We start from the raw sequence: 16,355 nt of genomic DNA, 5'->3' as shown, positions 1-16,355 counted from the left end.
TATGAACAGTAAAGAGACTCTGGACCATGGAAAAACATAAAAAAAATTTTAAAAAAAGAAGTATGACCATGAGAAGTTGAAATTTTCATGGACTATAGTTGAAGATGCTCCCCTGCCACAGACAGCAGAGTTTAGATTCAACACAAGTAACACACAACCGAGTTGGTTGAACCAATTTAATCTAAATATGCTTTCTGTTTTTGTTTTTTTTGGGGGGGGCGAGGGGGGTTGTTTTGTTTAGTTTTTATCTGAGAATAGGTATTTCTAAGGTCTTTTTTTCACTATCCAGAGTTGGCACCTTCACTAAGCAGACCGGTGGATCTGGTTTCCCTTATCATTTCCGGGTAGATTTGCTACAAAAGTTGTTAAAGCAAGATATTCCACTGGTTACGCAACTGACTTTATTCAGYTAAAGAAATGAAAATCCACATCTTGATAAGGCAGCCCAGGGGGCATGCTCTGATAATTATAAGTAGAAAAAAACAGAGACAGAAAGGAAGGAGAGAAAGGGTTGAAGGAAGAAGGAGAAGAAGGAGGCGGAAACTTGGAAACTACAGCTCCACGGAGGAGCTGCACCTTGAAGGTGATGCTAGGTTCAACCAGGTGTTTTGGACAACTAAAAAGCTGCCATGAGAGATTAAAAGATTTCTCAAACTGAATATAATATGAGTTCCACCAATGCTTAATTTCCCTTTGGGGTTAATAAGGTATTTTAGACCTGAAATGTGTAAATTTTGACAAATTCAGATATTACAAATCAAACAAATATGTTTTACTTTGTCTAGTAGATATGGCCATTTTTACTACTATGCCTACAAGCTTTCTGTACATTCAGATTGTTAATAAATATGCAAGTGTGACTCTATGCAGAGACCGTGTTATATTTTTTTTAACAAATCATCTTGTCATGTTTTTTTCAGCTCCTCATATAAGCACAATGAACTTAAAGGCTGTTTTTAGCACCACACTTAAAATATTTTAGATTCAATATCTTCAGCATTGGAGCCAAACTTTTATGGGTTTGTTCTAAATACACTGCCTTGTAAATTTATGTATACTGCTTATCCATTTCATCACCTGTGATTGTATGTGGTAGACTAACACAAATTAAGGCATAGCTATGAATTTGAAGGACAATTATTCATGTTTAACATTTTGAAAGATGGAAAATGTGTTTAGATTAAGTGGCCATGAATTTATTTAATTGTTGTCACTTAACATCAATAGCAGTAGCCAATGATGCCTTCTTAAAAAATTATAACAGGTGCTCAAGATGTGAGTGTGTTAAATCTCAGCTTAGTAGGTGAAATTTCCTGTTAATGCTGCGTGCTCTGCACCGGAAGTATTGTTTTTATTGCTTGTCGGAAGCTTCGAGTTGGAGATGACTCAGCCTGAGGAGCCTGAGAGGAGTGGCTACACGGTCATTCAGAGAGCGCTTTGTAGATGAAATGATTAAGTGACAGATTACAGCAGCTATGGAGCTTCTTCTGCGTGTGTCCCTCTGTCTCCTGACGTTTATTGGCAAAATCTTTGGTGATGAAATCCGTAAGACTTTTTAAAAATTTGTTTATAATTTTCTGATACTCTGAGCTAAAGTATATTTGACAAATTTAAATAAATTATAATTTTTGAAATGTTGCAAGAGTCCTGAGCTGAGTATACAGGGTTCGTATTTGATAATGGAACATTGGCATGTCGTCATATTTGCCTGGCTGTTTAAATAATTTGAACAGAAATATATGTATGAAGTGATGCTATGACAGAACTGCATCGTTCATAGCATGTAAAACATGCTGTATTACAAACCTTGTATCATGCTTGTAAGGCAGAACCAATCACTGAGTTAGAATGTTACATCATTGTGCACTACGTCTTTAAAAGCCACAGCTGCTTCCGACAAGTACATCTCGCTGCAGCAAACAGAAAGGGGCGGGTACGGACCACTGTCAGTCTCTTACCTTATTTGGAAATGGGACCATTCCAATCCGGAAGTGAAGGGGGCGCTATTTCCTACACTTCCGTTTTAATATTCTTTTGAAATCTGATATATTTTCACCTTTAGGAAGGAGTTTCACTCTCAGAATGCATTTGAACATTCTGAGAGCTTTTATTTACTTCACGGCAGCTCACAGTTTTTAGCAAATTCTGTAGTTTTCTGTGAACTTCTAAATCTGCCCCTTAGTCGCATCTTTTCGGGCCTGGTACTGCCTCTAGTGGCGTAGGGGTGGTAACGCAACCAATATAATTGCATTACTAAATCAGAATACCACAAAATCTTTATTATTTACTATTAATTCTGGCATTACTGACATTACAAAAACAACATATTTTTCATTTTCTTAAGGATGTAGAGCTAATTAAATGATGAACAATACTTTCATACATTAAAATAACATATATATATCTCCATCAATTATAGGAGGAACAAAAGAAATAAGGAGACATGAAAAACAACATGATCAACTATAATAAAAATACAATTTGCAATGTACACATAAGAAATTTAATTGAGCAAAAGTCAATAACAAACAAATGAATTAGGTACAGAAGAATAACAACCCAGGTTGTTAAACAGATGTAAGCAAAAATATTTTTTGTTTTTACAGTGCCGTGTATATTATTGAGACTTTTTATCGATAAGGAAATTTTCCTTTGACTCTAAAACGATAAATCATATTTATGAATCACATTATTACACGGCCCATCTGTGGCAACGGTACAAAAAAAAGTAGCCTGCAGAAACTTTATGTGGCATACAATGATGGCATGAGGCTACTACTCAAAGTGCCTAAATGGAGTAGTGCTAGCCATATGTTTGTACATAATGCTGTTCCCATATGTGCAACAGCTTAGATTCCAGATACACATGCATATTCTGCATGTGTAGATTATCTGTGTCATGCAATAATATAATTGTAATTTTAGTAAATCCTGCTTTTAGTGCTGTGAGATTCTCTTCAAGATTATGGAATCACTGGTGTCATCAGTTATTTGTGACTCGGTCAACAATAATATATCATGTTTATTTTATTTTTCTCTTAGTTTGCTTGTTTTTACAATTTTTCTATGGACCTTTTTAGTGTCTGGAATAAAGATATGATTGATTGATTGATTGATTGATTGATTGATTGATTGATTGATTGATTGATTGATTGATTGATTGATTGATTGATTGATTGATTGATTGATTGATTGATTGATTATCAATAATTTGTGAATAGAGCAAAACACTTAGCATGCAATAGGTAAATATTATTTAGTTTGCTTAAGAATAATTATTACACTGTCAATAAGTGACATCTAATAGATGTTCTTAGTTGCTAGAGGAACCCAGTAACACCTTCATGAGCTCAGAGGGTCAAACGGATGTATAATGAGGATGGATGCTCTCTGCTAAAATATTCCTGCCATCTTCCATTCTTTCAGCAAACAGTTGAGACAGAGATGTTTTTGGTTTCACCACTATTTACCTGCTGTTATAACTGCCATTCAAAGTATTCTTAAAAGATTGTCTGTTAGTCTGCAGCTCATGTGACCAAACCAACTGAGGAGATGAAAAGTTAAAAATTTAGTTAAAATGTTGTTTTAACTTGAGATGAGTTAAAACTTAAGTTAAAATGTTAAGTTTTAATATTTTAACTCAACATTCTCTACCTAACTAGAGATTGTACACAACTCAAGTTGGGTAACCCCAAGATCTTCTTAAATGGTAGAGTCTCTGAGAACAGTTCTTAAAAATATAGTCAGTGCTTTCAGCAAAGTTGAGCTGTCCAAGAATGACTTGAGGTATTTAAAATTTGCCACAGTTTCAACAGGTTGGCCATCAAGGGAAACTGGAATCACTTTCAGTTATTGTTTATCTCATTTAATTAGATCTACTTCCTTAAGAAAATGAAAAGGTATGTTCTTTTGTGAGGGAATTTATCTTTTACGGTGCCAGTAATGCCGAAATTAATAGTAAATAATAAAGACTTTGTGGTGTTCTGATTTAGTAATGTAATTATATTAATTGTGTTACCACCCCCACGCCACTAGAGGCAATCGCAAGCCCGAAAAGATGCGACTAAGGAGCAGATTTAGAAGTACACTGAAAGCTACAGAATTTGTTAAAAACTGTGAGCTGCCGTGAAGTAAATAAAAGAAAGAAGTTAAAATACATTCCGACAGTGAAACTCCTTCCTAAAGGTAAAAATATATCACAGATTTCAAAGGAAAATAAAAACAGAAGTATGGAAATAGCGCCCCCTTCACTTCCGGATTGCAATGGTCCCATTCTATGGAGTGAAAATAGTCTCAAAATATCTGTGCGTGTGTGTAAAAAGATTTGTGTGTGCGTAAAAGGATCTGTGCGTGCGTAAAAAGATTTGTGTGTGCGTAAAAGGATTTCTGCGTGTGTAAAAGATTTGTGTGTGCATAAAAAGATTTGTGCCTGTGTAAAAATATCTGTGCGTGTGTAATACTGGATTTGTAAACCTTAGAAATAAAATAAGCCTTCTCCTATGCCTACACATGTTGAATAAGTACACACAAATCACCTGATACACACACAAAACTGCATTTACACACAGATCCGGTTACGAGTGCACAAGTATTTTTGAGACTCATTTCACGCTTCGGGGAAGCTCCTAGATTTGTGTGTAGATGATGCGTTTACATGCTAGTAAAAGCGGGGTCATCTGAGTTTTGCTCTGAGTCTAGTGTTCTAGATGTAGTTTCCACAGTATATTTAAGATTTCAGATGCATCTTCCAACAAAGGTTCTTGAAAGTAGGATTAGTATAATTTCAAGGATAGTAGGATTATACTATCCTACTATCCTAGAAGTAGGATAGATCTTATCCTACTTATGGGATGATCTTATGGGAAGATATCTATCTTCCCATGTGTTTAACTTGTTAAAATGTGATTTGTTTTCATAGAACTGTTTGCAACAGAGGACAGTGATATCATCTTGTCCTGTTCTCCCATTGGAAAGGACGACCTCACACATCAAATGTTCGACTGGAAGAGAAATGATACGCAGGAGGTGTTTTTATATGACAATGGCGATCAGTACAAGAAAAAAACTGGTCAACATGAAAATTTCAAAAATCGTGTAGAGTTTTTCGAAGATCAGCTCCAGTTTGGCAATGCCTCCATACGTATCAAAAACACAAAGCTGACTGATGCTGGAATCTACAGTTGTGAATTTCCAAAGCTTCAGCCACCAGGACAGAAGTTCTACATTAAGCTTGTTGTTGGTAAGTGCAAGACAGCTGACCCAATCTTGAAAGAATGTTCAACACCACTCCTGACGGCACCTATGGCTATCAGTTTTCACACAACTAATTAACTCATTTAACAACAATGTTTACCTTAACATAACAGATCAGGATCAAATTATGTTCACTATTAATCTCTGTTAATGAACAAAGTCATTTGTCATTGTTGCTAAAGCAGTGTTTATATGGTGTTATTTGACTTTAAGTAGTTTAATAAGAATATTCATTTAAACGTGAAAATTAGTCATTCTGTCCAAAAATTCAGGTAAAGAACACAGAAAAAAATTTTCTGCAGAATTTAAATGTTAATAAATGATTTGATGCTTAAATAAAATTGATTAAAAGCTTTTCATCACAACAAACCCCTCCTTTCTCACTGACTGAGGATGTCATGTCTATCTGTAGTTCATATGCTGTGGTGGTAAAAATCTCAGGACTGTCTTAATGCAGTACTTTTATGTGATTTTTTTATAGCTTGGACTAGTGTACATGTTTGATGTATGTTGAGCTCATCATACAATCTGTGTACAAGTCACTAACATTTGAGAGATTCTGTTTTTTATCAAGAAAAATATTGAAGGAGAGTTGTTGAATCTTCAGAGTGTAACATGTTATCATTTTGAAAGTTTTGACAATTAGGCTTGATCTTTCCTATGAGATTGAGCTGCATGACATTAGAAAACACGAATTTGCAATATTATTTTTGAAGGTTACTGTGACAAAAATTTTTTTTAAATAAAACAAATTTTCAGAATTTTATTTCTCTTGTCATTCTAATGTTTCCAACACTGTTTGCTGTTTTGTTACTAAGTTTTTACCTGAGTCAGGTGTGAACAACACTTTTTGAAATTCTATTTCCCTCTTTATTTTGATGCAAAGATGATATTGCATGGAAACGTGTGTAACATACCTTTTGTTTTCCCCTTAGGTTGCATCTTAACCTCTTAGAGCTTATCTCAACAGCTTTTCATCAGCGAGTTTGAATTTTCTTTAATTTTTCAATGTCATTTAAAGCGGTACAATACTGTACCGCTTTAAAATGTGAAGTAAATTATGGGGTGCATTAATGAAACATGCCAAGCTAACTTGTTACATTAGCAACTTGCATCATCCACTTTGTTGGATAATGCAATTAAAACCTATTGATTCTCTGCTATTAGTGAAGCCATTTTTTCCTCTGTGAATCGTCTCTAATGTTGCAGATCAGGCAGAGATTCACAGAATGCAAATTATTTAATTTGTAATCATTGCACTTTTTTCCATTCTGTTTGTGTAAAGTAGTTATTTTTGAATGTGCAACATATATCCATCCCCAGTAGGTGGCCACTTATCGACAATCACCAGAAAGCTAAAATGAAACCATGTTTTGAGTGGCAATATACGTCTCACCTGGTCTAAAATAAGATTAGCTCCTTTTATGCTCCTAAAGCAAGGATTTTTATAAATGAAACAAGTTTTTCACTTTGTCAATTAGCTGTGGTATCAGAGACCTTTATTACCAAATTTATGCTGGAGGTAAGGAAATCTGATTCTATTGGCAACAATTTCGACGTTTTAACTGAGATGAGTTTCTGTTGGGAGAAAATAGTTCCGAGGGCTACGCTCCATAAACCGGAAATATCGCTTTTGAGAGATGCTCTTCCGTGATTGGCCAACTAACGAAAAACTTCGGTAAATATGTAACGCCACAACATAGAGATGTGCTGATTGGTTAGTTTCATATCCTGTTGGTTGCTAAGTTCAGAGAACAGAAATTTGATTGAATAAAACGTTTTGCTGAATTCTCCTAATATTATCGCATATTTGCTTGCTTAAACGTTTATGCAAATTCTTAGTAGCTAAATAAAAGGATTACTACTACTTATTTCAGGTAACTTGACTTACTCTGAATTAATTTAACCTCGGTTCCCATGTTAAAAGCAATAATTTTATATTTAGTATGTGTTATTTATTCCCCAAATTAAAACTTCTTCTAAAACAAAACATGTTATTACTAAAGTCCCCAAAGATTCCCTGGGGTAAAATATTACAAAGACGTGTATGCACTACAAAGCTTCTCGAAGATACGAAATTGTGCTTAAGCCGAGAAAATAACCAGGTGTAACACGCCTATTCTAGCGTTTTCTTTTGTAACAAAAGCTACAGTGTATATTAATTATAGCTTACTTATAAATATCAGGTCGCATGCAACCTCCGCGTTTTATAAGGTTAAAGGACAGAACCAAAGATCCAGAAAGAAAATACGGTGAGTCCTGGTTCTTATCACACGTCAGAATTCCTGCCATGTGATAGTGCTGATTATGAACAATCGATATGCTATAGGCATGCTGATGCCGTTACATGTTTTAGTTATTTAATAAACTTAAAAATAATTATATTAAAGTTATTAATAGTTGATGTATTGGGCCATTTATATTTATCTCAGCCAATGCTCCCTGGAAGCGTTTGGTTAGTATAGCTTAATGTAAAATTTTAACTTGTAAATCAACCTCAGGGGGAACTTGGCAGGAAATAGGTGTTTTGTGTGGATTCAAAGTGTGTATAGCTCAACTGATATTTATGTGTTGCTTCATTAATTGCAAAAAAGTGAAGTGTAGCTGCATTATATCACATAATACAAATGCATTGTCTTTTTTGTAGTTTACCACATTTGTTACTTGAGATGTTTCAAAACAAAGACATTTAGAAATTAAGTTTTATTGCCATTCAGTTTCTTACCCTGTGGTACTTGTTTTGTGCATGAAAACGACATGTGTGAACGTAACTTATGATCTCTATTCTTTTCTTGTTGTATTTACTCTTTATCTCATGTTTACAGGATCTTGTCCAAAGCCAGCTATCAAGATTCTTCAGAAAGAAAATAGTGGGGTGAAGGTGCAGTGTGTAGCTCGTGGTGCTTATCCAGAACCTAAAATGGAGTTGCAGAATAGTGATAACGTCACTATTGATTCTGAAAGTACTACAATATCTCGGAATGGAAACTACTCTGACATTATCCTTCAAGTTGTTGTGACCAAGGAAGACTTCTACCATTGTGTGGTTAAGCAAGAGAAAATCTGCCATCAAATTTACTCAGAAGAGACCTTGGTGTTGATGCCTTCTGGTGAGTTTCCTCTAGTTGTTATGTTAAAATAATTAGGTTCAATTTGCTTTTAGCTAGATACCATCGTGACATTTTGTTGTTCATATTGAGCATCTTTTGTTTAAACTTCGGAAAAATGAAAATTTGATTCAAAGGCATGATCTATAAATGTTTCAGTCCTACAGAAATCATGAAAGAAACTAAGTAAAAATATAAGAAGAAAACAGGGTTAGCTAGTGTTTTCCTTAAATGCAACTTTAGTAAAATAACATGAAACATTTCCATACAAGAGCAATAAAATATGGGGACCACCTTTGAAGATTATTGATGAGCAACATAAAACTAATATTCAGACTCAATACAACTGGAACTATGTCTAGTTCTTCCATAAATCTAAACAAAATAAACAACTCAATGAGTACCTATTGTTATTATTATAATTATTATTAATGTTTTATTGCAAGAACATGTAAAATGTTAAATGCCAGTACTGTTTTAGTAAAAAAAAACAAAAACAAAGCTGTGGAATGATTTAAGCATATCTAGTTATGGATATGGATATAGAAAATACTTCCATATTTTCTGCACTATAAGGTGCACCTAAAAACCTTCAATTTCCTCAAAAGCCGACAGTGCGCCTTATAATCCGGTGCGCCTTATAGTGCGGAAAATACGGTACATAAGAAAGAGCATTAAAACCAAGTTAATGTGAATAATAATTTATTCACATCACCCTTCTTATAGATGTAAGAGGGGTGGGTGTAAAAATAAATTAATACTTATACCTACACATTTGAACGTGTAAATATATGCTGAACAAAAATATAAACACCCAATGTCAAATATAAGAGTTTTATGAATATTTGGGTATAAATAATGTATAGAGAAACGCAAAGTATATTTTCAGTAATTACTGATCTTCGTATCGGCAGTGATAACATCATGTTATGGCCATTTGTAGCGGATTGACAGTCCTTTGAAAATGTTAGGGTTCAGGTTGAGGAATTTGATTTTGACCAAGTTGGCTTCTCATAGGCTCAATGCCCATGATCGGACCATAAGCCGTTTAAGAGTTTCTTTTCAACAGACTAGAACTACTGCAAATCGAACTCATCCTCATTGGCCATGTGTGACCACTCCAGCACATCCGGCTGGAGTGACATCCCCGCATCCAACATGCCAATGGGATACTCCCCCATAACTTGCGACATCTGAGGCATTATGACTTGTGACAAAATTTGACATTTTCCAATGGCCATATATTGTCCCCAGTCCAATGATTGTCCAGTTGTTGCTCATTTTGTCTGATCACCCACTGGACTTTTCCCACCCATGCACTGAGTAAAAAAACAACTCACTGAGTAATACTCACTGACGGCAAGTTGGATAAAAATGATACATATATCAAGAGAAATATTTCTTTTTGTACAATAAAATGTCAGCAAATGCTCATTGTTAACTTCACCTGGCAACAATTTGACATGGGGCGTTTATATTTTTGTTCAGTGTACTACTGTTCTTCTTTTGCTTGTTTTTCTTTTTATTTCCTTTGCTTCGAATTCATTTTTTTGTATAACTTTGTTTATTCTTTTATTGCACTACCTTCAATAAAGTCAAAGTCTAACAGGGGAGTTGAGCTACTTCCTACATAGAATCATGTTGGAGGGATTTTATCCAGCTTGTCTCATTAAGAGAATCTGAAACACTCTTCTCCCAGCTATGAAAACAAACAACATTTCTTCTGTTATTGGAGATAAGTAAAAAAGAAAAAGATATTCCAATTAGGGTATAATAGCAAAAAAGCTATAAACTGAGTCATTAAAGTATTTTTTTCATTTCTACTATTTTTAACATGTTAGATATATAGATATACGTACATGATAATTTGTCATATATATTAAATATATAATGTCACCTCAATTAAACCCTTATATGGGAAAAGATTTGGTGTGTGAATCACTTGTTCTTTTTCCTAATAGTAATTCTCTGATTGAAAAATGTATGCATGCTTGTGACCATTAGTGACACTATTGTGAACCAGAAAATACACAAATTACAACAGCGCAAATGTGTAACTGTATTTATGGTGTAGGCTGTTAGTGACATTTTTTTCAGTTTTCCTTGAAGATTACTTTATTTGGAAGTGTTGCATTTTTACTGTTGAAGCCAAAATCAAAAGTAGTTGGATCTGCGGGTAGTGGCAGATCTGTTTGCTGCTAGTCACTACAGTGAAAGGCTTATGGACAAGTCCATAAAGGTCTTTTTGTGATTGGATGTGACCTGTATTATCAGCATATTGACCTATGTAATTTAAAGATGTATGTACATTTGGGTGCCATTCAGCCTACAGAGAAACGAAGGTGTATGTTTATCAAAAAGCAAGTTATATTATTATAACTAGTATTTCCCATAACCTGTGAGTTTAGATATCAATAATGAAGTTACAGACTAATTAACCCGCAATTGTGATGTGCAATTGTGAGGCATCTACGCTGATGTAGATTCTCAGTCATCCACAACATGATGATCCTGAGCACTTAGGTGAACGCAACTGAATGACTTCTCTCATTTTGTCTGTCATTCAAAATACTTATTAACTTTATTGGCCTTGTTAGTGTGATTTGCTTTTTTTTTCTGAAAACAGCCTATAAGGTTGTTACTTCTAACCATGTTGTCAAAATAAAACAATGGAGTGGTACATATTGTGAAATACAACATGGGTTTCAAAGCTGTTGACAAATAAAAAAATCTGAAGGTATGGTGTATATATGTATTCAACTCTCATTCACTACTAAGTAGAACTGACTCCCATCAAAGACTCCCATCGAAGACAAGACTTTTGCTATGCCTCTGCAAGCTTTGCTGATTTTTATACTCCAATTTTTGCCCTTTTTTATTTTCAAAATAGCTCACACTTTGTCAGACTGAGTGGACAGTGTCTATGAACTACAATTCTCAATTCTTGCCAGAATTTCCTCATCTAGATTTGTATCAAGGCTGCTCTAACCCACAAGTTGTTCAAGGTTTTCTCTCCAAGTTGTTTTGAATGTATCTAATTCATAGACTTTTTGTCTGTATGCATGCTCTGCCTCTTAGGTCCACAATCCCATATGCATGTTCATCTTGCAGAACATGTAGATGGGATTGTGGAAATCAAAGGTGCTTATGACTTCAGCAGATTGACTTGTATGATGTGAAAGGACATACTGTTCTTTAATAAAGACTGCTTTGAATCTTTTGTGAAAAAAAGAGACTAGCAAGCCTTTCACTGTAGTGAGTAGCAGCAAACAGAAACTACTTTCATAACTTATTAGGTATTCTGTGGTGTTCTGAGAAGGAATGGAAATGAACTGACCAGGTTGAAGTTTTAAATATTAAACAGGATAAGCGCTGTATTAAACAAATACAGCGGCTCCCAAACCTGGTCCTCAAGAACTCCTCTCCTGCATGTTTTAGGTGTCTCCTGACTTCCAAACGTCTGACTTAAATGAATGTCTGATTAGCAGACTTCTGTAAAAGAGATTATACAATCGTTTGAATCAGGTGTGCTATAACAGAGACATATCTAAAACATGCAGCATAATGGAAATTGAGAACAAGTTTTGGGAACCACTGCTCTCCAATCTCTTTGAATCACTGATGATGAACAATGTTTGATCTTTTATTCTAAAGCAATTGCAGTCAAAAACATTTTTGGTGCTTTAGGGTTACGTATTGATTTTAGAATGGGTTGGTTAGCTAAGGGGTTGTTCTGTTGGTTTTATGATTAACATTATTCTCTTGTTATGTGTTTCAGGTGACAGCAATATGACTGCTGGATTTATTGGAGCTTTCATTTCAGGTGCTGTTATAACAGCTGCTCTCTCTTATCTTTGGCAAAGAAGCAAAAAGAAAAGAGGTAAGTTTGAATGTTTCAGTTTATCTTGGTATGCATTATGAGCAAAACAAAACATTTCTTCTTTAAACTTAATAGGTTTATAGAGAGCCTGAAATTATATATCTCAGTAATAATAGTTTTACTTTAAGTGAAATATGATTTTACTTCTTCGAAGGTGATGGTGCAGGTAATCCACACAAACAGGGAGATGACAAGACCAAAGATTGCCAAGTCTCTGAGAATTCATCCCTTAATCATTCATGATGTGTCTAAATCGACTAAGTATGCATGCGATGAAGATGGATTAATATCTGACACAATAGTCCTTTAAACAGGCAGTACTTACTGCCTACTATTTGTTGGTAGTACTGTATCAGCAGTACAACTAACAGAATATATAGTAATATTCAGAATGTTTTCACACCAAAGATCCAGTGGTTTCTGTTTTGACCTTTGCTCAGTGTACACTTTGACAGTTTCCAATTATCACACAAAATTACATTTAACTGTGTATTTTCTAAAAAAAAAATTAAAACAAAAAAGCTTTATACTTATTGTATATAAACCATTTTTTCTATTTGTTTAAATATGTATCAGCATTGTCATTAAATATTCAAAGCTTTGCTAAATAGTTTTTTTTTCCAAGTCTGTTTTAGAAATTGTAGTATTTAGCAAACAAACAAGAAACAAATTTTGTTTCATTTTATTCATTTAAAACTTGCATAATGTTGAAAGGTATTGATTTTATTGCATTCTCATTAATGTTTTAAAAACTCTGGACATCACATTAGGGTGTAAAAGGAAGTGGTTGCAGTAACTGGCAGTGAAATACATAAAGCCTTGTTAAAAACTTAGCCTAAAGAAATAGTTTAAACCTGAGAGGTAGCTTATGAAAACTGTGTTACTGTGAACTGCTTCTCTTATAAATGGGAGAAGCTCTCATTATTGACATCAATTTGAATATATTTGAATCCAATTTATGGACTACTTTTTATCTTCCTATATACATTATTTTAATCCTTTTTTTCTTGCGTTAGATTTTTTAATGTTCTGATTTAACTTAACCTAATGGACCTGAATTTTTAAAGAAACCTTTAAAGGTTATGAACTCTTTTGGTGGAACTACATTTAAGCCAAAATGTGGACACATTACGTTTTCAAAAACGCATTCATAATGTTATATGTGAAGTTATTTGCTTTCTACATAAGCTACTTTTTCCTGTCAACATGTAGGGTCACACAGGTGATGTATTTCTTTCATCTTTAATCTCTATTTTGTTCAGTGACACTTTTGCTTGTTATGTTTTTTTTTGGGGGGGATCTTACTGAATCATTGACAGCAGCAAAATTGTTATTATTATTATTATTATTATTATTATTATTATTATTATTATTATTATTATTATTATTATTATTATTTGTTTGTTTGTTTGTTTTTAACCAAGCTGTTGAAACTCTTGTCTTGCATATATCTGTCAGTGGTGATTCTTGAAGCACTGACTCCAGTTCCAGTCCACTCTGTGAATAAAAACTGCTTCGAAATACTGGAGCAACTGGTATACCAGCATAGTTAAGTGTTTGTATCCATCTTGATTTCCTGTGTTTTTGCATGTTTGTCTCACTCATCTCTTTCAGAACATTAAACCAATTTAAATCTTTGTCAAAGACAACACAAGTAAACACGAAATGCTGTTTTTAAAGGAAGGTGTTCGTTATTAAGGAGGGGGGGGGGGAAATACCCAAACACGTATGAACCAGTATGAAAAAGTGATTGCCCCAACTGTTAAAACATACATTAGATTAATTGTGGTTTATCACACCTGAGTTTTACTATCTCCAGCCACACCCAGGGCTTATTACTGCCAGACCTCTTTTCAATCCAGATATCACTTAAATAGTACCTTCCTGACTAAGTGAAGTACAAGAAAATCATACTCAAAAGTTAAACACCATGCAATGATCCAAAAGAAATACAGGAAAAATGAGAAATAAATAAATTGAGATCTATCTGTCTGTAGCCTGGTCTTTTCTGTGTAACTACTTGAAAAAATTATTGTTCACAGCACAGCCTAGTCTTTCACCTAGGATTCTCTGGATTCCCTCCAATAGATTTTCTACCTTCCCAATGAGTGAACAGAAGGTGAGGTTATGAATGATTATGTTGATTTTCTGTGCTGTTTTAGATTTGTAGTCTGTCTGTAGTTTTAGCAATGGTAGAGGAGGACGTGAATGAAGCTGTGCAGTCCGTGTTAGCCATGCTTCCAAATATTAAATTAACATTAACAGCTGCCTCGTTAGGATCAGCACTTCTCTCTGAGGTGGAGCATGGTTGTTCACATCACTGGATATTTCTGGTAAGCTTCTTAGCATTGAACTGGTCATTACATACATCACGGTCAAACATTAGCAAAGGGGTAAAATTTAAAACGTCAATAGACTCCATTTTTCCAGGAAGCAATCATTTATCAATAGCTGAGAGCCCAGACATTCTGAATGAAGCAAATAGCATAGGATAAGAATATATTTTAAAACTGAAAAAGTAAGCACAAAGATACAACATAAAAATTTCAGGGGCATTTTAATTCAAATCACAGTGACACATATTTACTTCCATACAGTGATGGCGGTCTGTGCAAAATTGCACCTGACTTGGCAACAAAGATAAATGAAGAGGTTGATGTCCATGAAGTGGGTCGAATGATGCATAACAGGGACAGACAAATCATTCTTTCAAGACCATTGAGGGACAACATCTGGAGGAGAAAGCTAACTCTCCAGCTGAAGACTGAGCTAGTGGACTGTTCTGTTGAGGGAACTCTACCTTAGTTTTTTTTTTTTCTTTCACTATCCTAATCTTTTTACTAAAGTTTAGAAAAAGCCTATTTTTTTTAGCTAAAATTTGAATTTACTTTTTTTTTTCTTTTAACACAAGAGGACAAAGACTCATGTAAGAGAAAAGCAGTTTTTTGTTGTTCTTTTGTGAAGGATAACAAGCACACTGCAGCTTTTTAAAAAAAAAACTAATTCTGATGCATCTGATGTGAAGTTCTGGTCACAACAATGGGGAGATAAAATTATCTTCAGTCATGGGACAAATCGATCGGCTGGCGTTGCCATCTGCTTTTTCAGATGTCTGGGTAAGATTTTGAGTGAAAAAGCAGATGAGGATGGATACTGGGTAGCTTGTGTTTTAAAATCTGATCTACCAATCAGATTGCAATAGAAATCTGTTAAATCAAATAACAGTTATCATATCATGGAGTTTACCACTGACTTCCCTACAGATCATATTGTTGTTTGAAGGAAATTCAACTTGGCTCCTGTTGATGGATGGATCAGTGGCCTTCACTACTGTTAAATAATATAGAATTTTCTTCAATAGCTTTCAGGTCATGTGAAGTATTAACTCAAAATCACTTTGAAATAATTATACTAGTTTGTACAGATGAGGCACAGTCATTTGGTTCCACTTTAATCCTTTTGTATTTTTTTAGCAATTTTCTTTGTCAAAATTTAGTATGTTTTTGTAATAGCTTCCAGGTCTTGTGATTATTGATTAAAAATCAGTGTGAAATTGTTCTACCATTCTGTATAGATGAGGCACACTCATTTATATTCAATTTGAGTCCTTTTTATAATTTGTAGGTATTTTTATATTAGCTTCTAGGTCAATCAATCCAATTTTATCTGTACAGCACATTTCAGCAGCAAGGCATTTCAAAGTGCTTTACATAATAAAAACATGAAAACAGAGTCATGCAACATAGAATAAACAAAACATTACATAAAATCAAGAGCTATCATTAAATTTGTAAATGATTATGTTTCAAATACAACTCTGAGCTGAACAGGCAGGTTTTTAGTAGAGATTTAAAGGATGTCAGTGTTTCAGCTGTTTTACAGTTTTCTGGAAGTTTGTTCCAAATTTGTGGTGCATGGAAGCTGAATGCTGCTTCTCCTTGTTTGGTTCTGGTTCCGGATGCAGAGCAGAACCAGAAGACCTGAAGGGTCTGGAAGGTTGATACAACAGCAGATCTTTAATGTATTGTGGTGCTAAACCGTTCAGTGATTTATAAACTAACAACAGTATTTTTCTATTCTATCCACTGAGTGACAGGGAGCCAGTGTAGGGACTT

General features: G+C 34.4%; 1 protein-coding gene across 1 annotated transcript; it reads left to right on the top strand.

Annotated features, from left to right (window-relative positions):
* Positions 1-1,367: 1,367 nt before the first annotated feature.
* On the top strand, positions 1,368-12,756 carry LOC103464847 (V-set domain containing T-cell activation inhibitor 1-like). The gene is made up of 7 exons (XM_017304685.1): positions 1,368-1,545; positions 4,919-5,239; positions 6,189-6,196; positions 7,469-7,505; positions 8,079-8,363; positions 12,139-12,240; positions 12,395-12,756. The coding sequence occupies exons 1-7, from the start codon at positions 1,476-1,478 to the stop codon at positions 12,481-12,483; spliced, it is 912 nt and encodes a 303-aa protein (XP_017160174.1). The 5' UTR covers positions 1,368-1,475; the 3' UTR covers positions 12,484-12,756.
* The last annotated feature ends 3,599 nt before the right edge of the window (positions 12,757-16,355 follow it).

Source organism: Poecilia reticulata, linkage group LG5, assembly GCF_000633615.1.
Source record: "Poecilia reticulata strain Guanapo linkage group LG5, Guppy_female_1.0+MT, whole genome shotgun sequence".
Taxonomy (NCBI): Eukaryota; Metazoa; Chordata; class Actinopteri; order Cyprinodontiformes; family Poeciliidae; genus Poecilia; species Poecilia reticulata.
The sequence above is the reverse complement of the archived record's forward strand: the minus strand, read 5'-3'. Positions and strand labels throughout refer to the sequence as shown.